Source organism: Lissotriton helveticus, chromosome 3_2 (assembly GCF_964261635.1).
Source record: "Lissotriton helveticus chromosome 3_2, aLisHel1.1, whole genome shotgun sequence".
Classification (NCBI taxonomy): domain Eukaryota; kingdom Metazoa; phylum Chordata; class Amphibia; order Caudata; family Salamandridae; genus Lissotriton; species Lissotriton helveticus.
Genome location: NC_136062.1, coordinates 156,945,890 through 156,959,075, shown reverse-complemented (window position 1 = coordinate 156,959,075; position 13,186 = coordinate 156,945,890). Strand labels below are relative to the sequence as shown.

Below are 13,186 nucleotides of genomic sequence, written 5' to 3'. Positions count from 1 at the left end.
AAGCCCTCCATAACACTGGACCCCAGTACCTCAACAAACGAATCTCCTTCAACACCCCCAAGAGAAACCTCCACTCTGCAGACCTCGCCCTAGCCACGGCCCCTAGCATCCACGAAGCCAGAGCAGGTAGAAGATCCTTCTCCTACCTCGCAGCCAAGACATGGAACAAACTCCCCCTTTGCATCCAACGGAGCCCGACACTGTACCAGTTCAGTAGGACCTCAAGACCTGGCTCTTTGAATGACCAACGGGGGCCGGTAGGGTCTCAAGGCCCCCAGCGCCTTCAGACCCTACTGGGTGAGTAGGGTGCTCTAAAACCCCTGACAAGCACAGCACTTTAGCACTACACAGCAGTGTCAAACGCACTCAAAGTCCTAAGGATAGCATCCAGAGCAGCGGAAAACTGGGAAGAAGAAAAGCAAAAAGTCGAGGGAAAGCACCCTAGAAAGGGCCATTTCCACCACATCTAAAAAAATTATAGAGAATCAGCAAGTTCTTGCTTGAGGGATCATATTTATATATTTTGGTAGATCATATTTCTTTAATTTTTATGATGAAAATAGATGTTTCAAATGTATGGAAAGAGAAGATGAATTTAGGATTTTAGAAAAGGATGCATGTTTCACCTTTGATATATGTGAGTTAACTGACATTTTTTTGTATTGTTTCCAGCTCATCCTGTCCTATATTTTCATGCCAGTAGCCTTTATGATGGGGGTGCAGTGGGATGAGGCCATGACGGTTGGTGAAATGCTGGGGACCAAAATCATCCTCAATGAGTTTGTTGCCTACCAGATGCTGTCTGAATACAAGAACAACCGACTCTCCGGCATGGAAGAATGGATAGATGGCAACAAAAAGTGGATTTCTGTGAGTACCCCAAGGGTTCAACAAGAAAGGAACTAACCTTATAGGATCTTCAGCAGATTGGGCTTAATTTATGAGCAAATCAGCCGATTTCCTGCCTGGTCAACGATGTCAGACAGGCCAACATGGCTGTGGCATATGTCAAGTTGAGTTGTAAAAGGGCTCTGGAGACTTTGAAGACCGGTCACATAGAGTTTAAATATCAAACATGTCAGCAATCCTAAGTGAGGTGCATTTAATTCTCATGATTAGGGCGTCATTGAGAGAAGGATGGTAATGCGACTTCTGCCGTAAAACTGCCCACATTCTGTTTATTCTCCTCATCCTGTTAAGATGGTGAGAGATGGCTAATCAACTCAATGAAGGAGTCTAGAGCCACGGTAGCACTATCCAAATATTATCTCAGTTGCCTGCCAGACTGGTCTTTCAGCATATTCATCTCTTCTCTCCTTTGTTTTAGACCATGTGAAGCACATCAGGGAGTCTGAAACTTAGGTACTGGAAATGTATCTTCTTTGGAGTTACTTCAACAGTGTTGACACAACTGCTCCATGTCGAAGTGTGAAGTAGGGGGACTGCAGCATATTCAAGGGCAGCATAGTCTGTTCCAGTGGGGTTTGCACATGTGTGTGTGTGCATAAGTATGCCTGTATGTGCACCTATACAGCTTGTTTTGGCCTGTGTTGGAAGCTATGCTTTTTTATGAGGGAAACTTTCCCTCCCAGTCTCCATTCTGTCGCTATTCTGTGTGGTTGAAGAAAGCTTGCACGGCTGGTGTCCTTGATGCAACTTTGAGTGTCTAGAGGTCAAGTTTGAGAAGATGTGTGGCAGTACAAAAGCAACTACTTACCTATTCACCTCAAGTTGGAAAAATATCACTTCAAATTCAGGAAATCCTTAAAGACCCTCTTCTTCTCCATGCATTTGGATAATGCCATCATCCAGAGGCCATATACAAGAACATCTTTAGAGTTCAATAGTCAGATGCCAAAGACCACCTCCCCTCCCCCACTCCTAAGTTACTAAAGGCTTATTCAAGGCTTTACCAACTTTTCATGATATGAGCTCTATGTTTCAATAGGTGGCAAGCAGCTACCTACAAAAAAAACTAAATAAGTACAGAATGAAAAAGCATTGACTATGCCCATGCTTGTTTTTATTCCAGATCAGAGCAGAAACCATCACCACGTTTGCTCTCTGTGGCTTTGCTAATGTCAGCTCAATAGGGATCATGCTTGGAGGCTTATGTAAGTATCGCTATGAGAAAAAGCACAGAAAAATGTGAGGTTTCTCGTAAAGAGTCATGATTATTACCTAAATTGGCAGTGTTAATGTCCAGGCCAATACCTGTTCTTTTTCCAGACTCCCAAGCTCCAGAAACTCCCAGAGCTAAGTAAAGATTATCGTTCCTAAGTAGATCAAGTGGAAATCTGTAATCAGTGAGACAGTGACATGACCTAGACTCCAATGGGTATGCATGTGTATAGGTAGAATATGCAACTCTTTAATCTCTATCTTGTACTATCAGTAAATCATGAGTTATGGTATACTTATATGTATAGTGACCATTAAAGATCATCTAGGCCTCTATACTTTTATTGTAATTTGTGTTCAATGCTGCCATCTACCTCTAGACTGCTCTCAGGGCTGAATAGTCACAGCTGGCGGCATTCCCACCATGAAGCTGAGATACTGACATCAGACACACACATGTCTACATTCTGTGTCAAAGACCTAGCTCAGAGTGCAAAAAAGCGCCTTAAAGAGAATATTTTTATTGTACCATGAACATCTCAATCAAGAGGTCCTGTATAGAGAATTGTATTCTGTGACAGGTCTGTTTAGGGTCCTATAGCAAAAATCGGAACATTCACAGAGGTGTGCAGTAAAAGTATGTCATTTGGACAGCGCTACATGGCAAGCTTGTTCCAGGTTACATAGCCTTTTTGTGATTGCAAAAAGTCTGATTCACAGAAACACGACATTTCCAACCACAAAAAGGCCTTTTGGTATGTAAGAAACCCAAATTACGTTAGCGAGTTACAACTTGGATTTGTTACTACATACCAAATCGGTATTTGGAAAGGGGTGCGTTACGAGCGTCTCTTCCAAATACTGATTTGCAGCGGGATGTATTAATGTTTTGGAACAGAAATCTGGTTGGAAAAAATGAATGTTAAACTAACTCCTGAAAAGTCGTGGTAAGGCATTTGCACATGGAAAGTGGTCAAATGGACCACTGCCTAGTCTTAAAAAACATTTTTTAAACTTCTCATTATTTTTTAAATGCAACCTTTTTTCCTTTACGGAACATGAGCTGTGCTAAAAAATGGTTTGCTTTATTAAAAAGCAATCACAGACATGGTGGTCTGCTGATCGCAGTGGATCACAATCCCTGTGCTGACAGCGAATCGAAGTGGGTCGCAATTTGCAACCTACCTAGTTAACATTCAGGAGTTAGGTCGAATTGCTTGCAACTCGCTATCATTTTGTTTTGTTTAACCTGACCTATTAGTACATAAGTCAGTCTGAAAAATTAGAATGTAGTCAGAAATTGTTGGTGCACAATTTGTAACTACTTTTTCCGAATCTCTTCTTAATACTTTTGGTCCTTGTTTTGACATTACAAATAGTTGCAATTTGAGATTGTCCAGAATGTCTCTATAGCTAGGATTATAACACAGCTCTCACAGGAACACAGGCCTGAAGCCTCAAACCTTCAAGACACACCTTACCTCATTCTGAGTGGCTTAGAGTTTAATACCACATTCATCGCAACTCACAAATAACAATGTAGTTGGGTTTATTGTTTATTCGATGTGGATAACCAGCACTTTTTAGTTTCTTTCCTAAAATGAGGAATAACATTCAGATTTTGGCGCTTGCAGCACGAAAAAAACGTGCCAGTATTTTTCCCCCCAATAGATACAGCAATTCTGACTGATGAAGGGTATCTCGAAGAGTTGAAATTTATCTAGGAGATTTGACTTTTATCACATCTTATATTCGTGTATTTACATAGTGTGAAAACTTCTAATGAGGGCCTTAGTCGCTAGAGTCGCTTAGTCTACATTGTGCAACCCAACTATTAAAAACTGTGTTGATGCAGCAATTTTTTTTGCAGGAAGACCGACCAATTTGAAACGCATTAGCTGAATGAATTTCACCTTGGAAAAACTGTCCGGAGTGCTCTTCATTATGTACGGGGACTCTGCACCCCGTTGACCTGCACTGGTCTCGCATGATGAACATAGCTGGATGTTGCGAGGCGAATCAGGAATACGGCATATACATATATATATATATATATATATATATATATATATATATATATATATATATATATATATATAAGAAGAAACCCGACCGCTTCTGGTCGCGGTCACAAGCGGGCGCAGACCACCTCTCCTCCAAAGTGTATTTTGAATAATATCAAAACGCCATCACACGATTAAAGTGTCAGCAGTGCAGATTTATTGCTTTCCATAGCAGAGCAAGTGCTCTCCTTGACGCGTTTCGGAGCTTGATATATTTTTTTAAATTTTTTTATAACTATACTAATATACTAATCCCATAGCAGAACTGAACGAAAGAGTCTCCGAGTCTGGTCAGTTCCTGGGATTTATTATCCCCTGAAGTCTGCTCCCTTATTGTTACTGTCGTATTTATATCTACATGTGCCCTCATTACCTCCGTGTACTCAGTGCAAACTAGTGATGCACAAAGTGTCATTCCATGGATGGACCAAGGTGCAGAGAAAAGCACAGTTGTGCAAAAAGAAACACATTTTTAAACATTCCAAAACACATGGAGAAGCATAAGCATATTTTTGTTCTGCACATGGAATCACGCAAGGCTCTGTCTCTGAACCCACTCACAGGGGCGTAGGAAGGGGGGTGCAGTGGGTGCAGGCCTCCCCGGGTGTGATCACTGAGGGGGGTGACAAAATGGCAAAAATTTGTGCTTTAAACACATATTTTTGCCCTTTTTTTAAGCCAGGGCTGACAAGAAATTTTCCACTCGACCTTGCTACGCCACTGCCCGCCCAGGCTGTATTTGGGCCAAACCCAAACACTTTATTGACCTGACTGGCCCAAAGAATTAGGAAATGTTTGGCTAGATGCAGCCATGCTCAAATGAATGGATATTAGCATGTCTGGTCTTGGGAATCTTACCTATGGAACAGTGGCGGCTCGCATAGGGCGTGCTGAAGGGCGTTGGAATGGGGCAGGGGAGAGGCAGGGTGGAAGGGTAGCAAACTCGAACACACGACGGAACCAAGGAACGTAATAATTACTTTTCTCCTTTCCGTCGTATGTCCGAGTTTACTGCCCCCCCACCCAGCCTCTCCCTCGTCCCGTCCTTTGCAAGCTGCCACTGCTATGGAATCCATTCACGAGTCTGTGCCATTGTCTGTTTCAAGAGAGACAGAGAAGTTATGGAATTAGGGATAATTTCGACTGAAGCATGTGTCATTCTTTGCTGGAGCCAGTACTGGCTCTATGAGGCCCAGTGGTGAGTAGAGCCAATGTCAGTATCTGTGGCCATGCCACCCTGCAAGCATCATCATTCTGAGGCAGACTTCCTCTAAGGAGAGCCATAGGCGCCTGGGATGCATGGCATCTGTGGCACACAAGGTCTGAACTGCTGGTTGCCAGGGATTTGCATTTGGAGGAGAATCTGCAAAAGAGACCATGTGGCTTTTGGGTCGCAAGCCCTGGCTTGTGCCTACCCTACCATTTGGGTCTCTTTATTCTTTTGAGCGAGAAGGTCCCTTGTGTCCTGAATGGATGGTGAATGTGTGATTTGTTCAAGTTTGTTTTCAAACAAGTGATTTCAAGTAATTTGTTCAGGTTCAAGATAAGCATCTTCTACAGGGGTTAAGTAGGTACACAATTAGTACCTACTTAACCCCTCCCTTAATAAACTAGTTGACTCAGGGAGCTTTCCATGTGCGTGGAAAAAAGCTTGTATCAGGCCGATCCTTAAAAAACCAGAGCCTGGACCAAACTGAGGTTAAGAACTACCGTCCAATCTCTTGTTTACCATTAGCAGCCAAAGTTTTGGAAAAATCAATAAACATGGAACTGACTCAATTCCTTGAACCTAACAATCTGTTAGATCCTAGACAGCATGGCATTCGATCCTGACACTCTGCTGAGTCGGCACTGATAATGGCTACAGAAGGCATTTGTGGTCAGGTTGATAGGGGGGCCGGGCCATCCTCATCCTCCTAGACCTATCAGCAGCATTTGACACTGTGAATCACACAGTGTTAGTGCAGCGACTGAAGACATTGGGGATTGAGGGTATGGCTTTGGCCCTCTTCACCTCCTTCCTAGCATCCAGAGAGCAGAGTATAATCTGGGATCATCTGCAATCTGACACTTTCCATCTTCCGTGTGGGGTGCCGCAGGGCTCGGCCCTATTGCCCACCCTTTTTATCAAATATGTCACCCCACTAGTCAGAATCGTTAGAGAGCATGGCTTCACCCTGGTCTCTTATTCAGATGATTCCCAACTTATTATATCCGTATCAAAATATCCAGAAGCCACGGCTGTCAGATTCCATTCCTGTCTGACCGATATTATGAGTTGGATGGGTCAAAACTTCCTGAAGATCAATACCGAGAAAACTGAGGTGATGGAATTTGGTATGGGCCCCTCTGTGTGCAATCAAACCTGGTGGCCAATAGAGGCGGGTGAGTGTCCCTTTCCTATAGCAAAGGTTCGGAATTTAGGAATCATCTTGGAAAATGAATTCAAATTTGCAGGCTAGATTAACCGTTTGCATCTCTCTGCTTTTTCTTATTAAAGACCCTACAAAAGATTTTCCTTTTTACCTCTCAAGAACTCCGGAAAACGGTGGTGGTATCTCATCTTCTATCTAGAATTGACTACTGTAATGGTCTTGGGCATTGGTAAAACCCAGCTGGCCAAATTACAGTCTCTACAAAACGCTGCTGCCCATCTGCTTTTAAATAATTGTAAAGGTCATTCTACTTCAGATGGAATTAGAGCATTACACTGGCTTCCCATCCAGCAACCAGTGGAGTTTAAGGCTCTCTGCCAGGTCCATAAGGCACTTTGTGGCAGCTGAGCCGCGGACATCCAGAAATTGTTCCCAAGATATGTGCCCACGAGGAAACTAAGATTAACGAATGGAGTCTTGTTCAAACTCCCAAATTCTGCAGAGCTAGATGGGGGGCAGGAGCTTTTACTATAGTGCTTCCGCGTTATGGAATAAGATGCCAACCACCATGAGGCTGCAACCAAACCTGCAGCTTTTTAGGAAATCACTTAAATCCTGGCTGTTTCCCTCTTAAATCAGTTACAGCAACTCACAGTGCACCACTCTCTCATTGTTTCAGCGCCAAGACGCCGCGGCATTCAAGCTCTTTATAAACCTAATTTTCATTTCATTCTGCATCTTCAATTGTATTTGCTCATTACAGCAAATACTCTGAAATATGCTCGGTCGTGCTCTCTGACTATCAAAATCAGGCCCCTTTTAGAAATCTACTCTTCCCACTAGCATTAACTACGGAATTTGATATACGTCTGACTCTTAAGTAATAAAAGACCTCTAATTGTAAAGAACCTAACTCATTCATTCCAGTAAGAAGATGCCTCGACTTGAATAAAGGTCCATGTCTGGATGCACAGGAGAGACTCGGCCTTATAGTGAAGTGAAATTGTTGATCTGATATCATATGTGGAACATGGAAAGAAACAGGGAGAGCACTTACAGAAGTTTTCTGTACACAGAACTGGTAGCAGCAAGAATGCTCCCACCTCCTGCTACCGCTTGCAGAATACTACACCACCAAAATAGATCCACTTCCGTTAGCTATGATTAGGCTGTGGGGTTTTAGGTTTAAACCTATAATAACTGATAAAACCCCACTGAAAGAAAAATAGCCCTCACCGGTGAAAACATATAAACACTGAAAAAACACCTGCACAACCACAAACTAAATGCCAATCAAAGAAAGGAAAAAGAGAGTGAAAGAGTCATTTTTTTCTTCCTGAAGTGGTCAATATAATTTAACAAGCTAGCAGTAAGAAAGACTGGCCAACATTATTCTGCTTGCGTTTTGTTCTTTAGGGATGCCACTAAAATATTGTTTCTTCTTCCTTTTACTTTTTCCAGTTTTGTGGCCTTTGGTCTAAAGATGCAGGGTTTAGTTTCATATTTTAGGTGTAGTTTAATTATTTTATAAACTGAAGAGAATCAGGAAATATCAAACTCATATTTGATATTTTGGCTGCATCTGATTCTTTCACTGATAGGTAAAATGGCTGGTTTCATAAAAATCTTTCCTAATATGTGTCATCACATTTACCCAGAGAGAATGGGTAAAACCCCTTAATACATCACACCATAGGGGCAGATTTATGTTGGGAATGCGCCACGTTTGCGTCACGCAACTGCGGCGTAAATGTGGCGCATCCCTACGACCCATTTACAATGTGACGCATCTAGGCAGATGCGTCACGTTGTAAAGCCCTGCGCCACTTCTGGGCGTTCCGGCGCAGGGTGGGCGTTCCGGGGCAGGTGCGCCTCGCAAAAGTGGCTGAGTGAAATCTATAAGATTTCACTCAGTCACTTTCAGGCCAATGCTGCGTCAAAACCCTGCGCCTGCTTGAAGCAGGCGTAGGTCTTGACGCAGCATTGTAAAGATGGGGCTCCCCCGAGCCTTGCTGGAGCTGCGTCGCGCTTGCGACGCAACTCCAGCAATGCGCCACCTTTACGGCACAGATGCGTCACGCATCTGTGCAGTTTTTGCCCCATGGTGCGCCGCATTGTAAATGCAGCGCATCATGGGTGCGGAACAGCGGCGCAAAATAACTGGCGCATCCCTGGGGATGCGCCAGTTATCATAAATCTGCCCCATAGTTTCTAGTGGGTCAGTATTGATAGTAGGTGAATTACCAACACCTCAGGCTTTAAACATTCAATGCAAGGTTTAGTGACAAGTTATATATATCACTAAGCATCTGGGATAGTGGTGAAAACATGACACCAGACATTTGGAAAACATGGAACGCAGTGTCACTTGTAATGCTCTGCAAAAAAGGTTCTTTCCAAGTTCAACAAAGATTGGAGTGATATTGTTTCTATTTGCAGTGATTCAGCTATGTATATAAAAAAGTTGTGTGATGACCTGTCAAATTGATACCCGAGCTGAAGTGAGTCCCTGCAGGAGATCCTTGCCACTTGTTAGATGGTATGCTGAAAGCATCTTCACAGTCTTCAGAGTTAATTAGAGATGCTATTGACATTTTAGTCCATTTTGGTGCACTGTTTTCTTATGCACAGGAACTAAAACGCAAATATTTATCATTTTGTGCTTTATGTGGCATCAAAGACAGAGTCATCCCAACTGTGTCCCTTAGCTGATGGTTCTCATCCCAAGGGGCTATGAATGCTGAGAGGGCCTTTTCACAGAAGTTTACGTGGGAAGGAAAGAGCGAGTGCACATGACCCAAAGATTCACTGAAGAAGTATTGTATGGTGTACTACAATAAGATTAATTTGCAAAAATCTATTTTTACCTCATATACATTATATGTACACTGTTTATATACCATGTTCTTTCAGTGCAGAAAGCAAGCAATAATACAAACAAAACGTTCCATAAACACCGGAAAAACACTTTTTCTGTTGTTTTTAGTGGCGCGAAAATGTGTAACCACTGAAAACAACTGTTTTTTAAGATATTGAAAACACTGAAAAAACCCCACCAGAATTTACCAAAAATAGAAACTGAAAACAGGAAAGCCTAGCTATGATGCTTCCCGATTGCATGCATGAGTTGCTCAGCCAGGCCAGTTTTTTGTTGCATGTTTTTCCATTCTGGTACTCCTAAATTTATAATGGTAAATAAGGCAACGAGAGCCAGAATGCAATGAAAAAACTGGACTGGATGAGCATCTCATGCATGAAATGCGGAACCTGTAGTGCTTTGCTTACAGATCTAAAACAAGCAGAAATAACCCCACTGATGAAAAGAACTCTGATATAACCCAATTTGCCCAGCAGTTAATGGCCAATGGGGAATATTTTTCAGGTACACATGTGCTTTAAAAATTACGTATAATAATAATAATGCAAGTCTGCCAATTCCAGACAAGACATAAAAAGCTAAACAAAGTTGTAGCTAAGACCTAAAATGAGTGTCACCGTATGTCCAGGGGAACTCATGAACTTTGAACTCGTAATCTTTGGCAGTCATGGTTTGGGATGATCTGCTACGGAGAGCTGTCAGAAGGCGAGAGTGTTCTTTTGGTGATACTTGACACTAGTGACCAACCAACTGTTGAGCAGTTAGGGGGAGTGGCAGGAACATCCCCCATAGCACAGAGGGGGCTTCCTGTTTTCTGTAAGTAATTGAAGACCAATGAGGACTGAGCCAATGTCTTCAGTTGCCTTCAGACTTGGTGTGGTGACATAAGGTCCACCATTAGGACTGGTTTGCCTTCAATGGAATGCTTCATATTGCATTTCTTCCATAGATGGACAATAAGCAAGACCAGTGCCTGGAAGATAGTGGACACACACAGCCAGGTACCAGGGTCTGGGATTTAGGAGCTTTTATAGACAATGTAAGTAAATAACAATGTGACTAGAACACGTGCAAAGCATTGGGTTGTGTACTGCATCATTCTGCTGCTGCACTAGCCAAAAAACGGGTTACTAATTATCTTGCAGAGGCTTAAAGCAATAGAAGTTGAGGGTTGTGATAAATCCTAACCTTCCATTAACCACATAACTCGTTTCAAATGGATCTATGACATAATATCGACAGACATAATATCTACATACACAAATATCGACACAAAAATATCGACATCAAAAATATCGGAGTTATATCTTCATAAAGGTAAGTACAAAAATATCAAAAAAATAATATCGTAGTACAAAAATATCGAAATCAAAAATATCGTTTTTTAAAATGTATTAATTATAATGTAAAAATAATTTAAAATACATATAATTTTACAAATATTAAATAAAATCATTAAAACATATTTTAAAAATTATAACTAATACATATACAATTAAAATAAATTAAAAACTCTACATATAAATTAATATATATACTTACTCCACATATTGCAACAGTAGGAAAAGCGTTGGATAGCGTAGGGGTAAAAATTACTATTCCCACTCCAAAGAGTGCAACAGTAGGGAAAGCGTTGGATAGCGTAGGGGTAAAAATTACTATTCCCACTCTAGAGGGTGCAACAGTAGAGAAAGCGTTGGATAGCGTAGGGGTAAAAATTACTATTCCCACTCCAGAGGGTGCAACAGTAGGGAAAGCGTTGGATAGCGTAGAGGTTTAAATTACTATTCCCACTCCAGAGGGTGCAACAGTAGGGAAAGCGTTGGATAGCGTAGGGGTAAAAATGACTATTCCCACTCCAGAGGGTGCAACAGTAGGGAAAGCGTTGGATAGCGTAGGGGTAAAAATTACTATTCCCACTCCAGAGGGTGCAACAGTAGGGAAAGCGTTGGATAGCGTAGGGGTAAAAATTACTATTCCCACTCCAAAGTGTGCAACAGTAGGGAAAGCGTTGGATTGCGTAGGAGTAAAAATTACTATTCCCACTCCAGAGGGTGCAACAGTAGGGAAAGTGTTGGATAGCGGAAGGGTAAATATTACTATTCACACTCCAGAGAGTGCAGCAGTAGGGAAATCTTTGGATAGCGTAGGGGTAAAAATTACTATTCGCACTCCAAAGTGTGCAACAGTAGGGAAAGCGTTAGATAGCGTAGGGGTAAAAATTACTATTCCCACTCCAGAGTGTGCAACAGTAGGGAAAGCGTTGGATAGCGTAGGGGTAAAAATTACTATTCCCACTCCAGAGAGTGCAACAGTAAGGAAAGCGTGGATAGCGTAGGGGTAAAAATTACTATTCCCACTCCAGAGGGTGCAACAGTAGGGAAAGCGTTGGATAGCGTAGGGGTAAAAATTACTATTCCCACTCCAGAGGGTGCAACAGTAGGGAAAGCGTTGGATAGCGTAGGGGTTTAAATTACTATTCCCCCTCCAGAGCGTCCAACAGTATGGAAAGCATTGGATAGCATGGGGGTAAAAATTGCTTCCCATACTACTCCCCCTTTAACACACAACACACTACACATACAAAAAAACACAATTAATATAAATTTCAATTAATCAATCAATAACAATTAATATTATTAAATTGATGTAATTATAAATGAACTAATTAACACATATTAATTACCAATTAATTAACAATAAATACCAATAAATAAATACAATCTCTTTAATTAATTACATTTAATTATATCACAACCTATTCCCCTATAAACACACAACCCACTACACATAAATAAATCACATCATTTAATCACTTAATATTTATTAATTACCAATTATTTATTAATAAACAATAACAAAAAATTAAACGTATTAGCACATTAACTCTAATTAATTTAATTACCTAATTAATATTATTTAATTTCCAATTAATTAACAATAGCAAAACATTCAATATATTAGCAAATTAACTCTAATTAATTTAATTAACTAATTAATATTAGTTAATGACCAATTAATTATTAATTAACATCAACACAAATTTAAATATATTAGCACATTAACTCTAATTAATGTAATTAACTAATTAATATTAATTAATTACCAATTAAATATTAATTAATTATAACTACAATTTAAATGTATTACCAAATTAACTCTAATTAATTTAATTAACTAATTAATATTCATTAATTACCAATTAATGATTAATTACAAATATTTACAAAAGTATATTAATTAATTAATTATTATTAAATTACTTCCCACCCTATTCCCCTATAAACCCACAACCCGCTCTGATACTAAAACGCAAAATGTAAACAAAATTACTAATTTTCAAACATACATTACAAAACCTATTTAACAAACATATAAACAACATAATAAAATACATAACACTAAACAAAATTTAGATATTAGTAAATTTCGATATTAGTAACATACATACCTTAAAAACGATATTCTGTCTGTCGATATTTTGCACATCGATATTCTATACCATCGAAACGATATTCTGTCTGTCGATATTTTGCACATCGATATTCTATACCATCGAAATTAAAACATCGATATTATTGTATATCGATATTTTAATTTTGATATTTTGTCTCTCTACCGTTTCGGATATGTAGTCATGAAAAAATGAAGGTTCAACTTCAAAAGCCACACACTGGAGGATAAAGATTGGCATTTGGCCTGAGAAAAAGAGACCACGTTTCACACGGGTTGCACTCAGTGGTCTCGGC

General features: G+C 40.4%; 1 protein-coding gene across 3 annotated transcripts in view; it reads left to right on the top strand.

Moving 5' to 3' along the window:
• The window catches only part of SLC28A2 (solute carrier family 28 member 2), a 675,497-nt gene that overhangs the window by 491,381 nt on the left and 170,930 nt on the right, over positions 1–13,186 (top strand). For all 3 annotated transcript variants that reach the window (XR_013609837.1, XM_078684949.1, XM_078684951.1), the window contains 2 exons: positions 673–870; positions 2,033–2,114. Coding sequence is in view for 2 of the 3 variants with exons in the window: in XM_078684949.1 (XP_078541075.1) it covers positions 673–870; positions 2,033–2,114 (280 nt within the window). In the remaining variant the exon portion in view is untranslated. The remainder of the gene's footprint in view (positions 1–672; positions 871–2,032; positions 2,115–13,186) is intronic.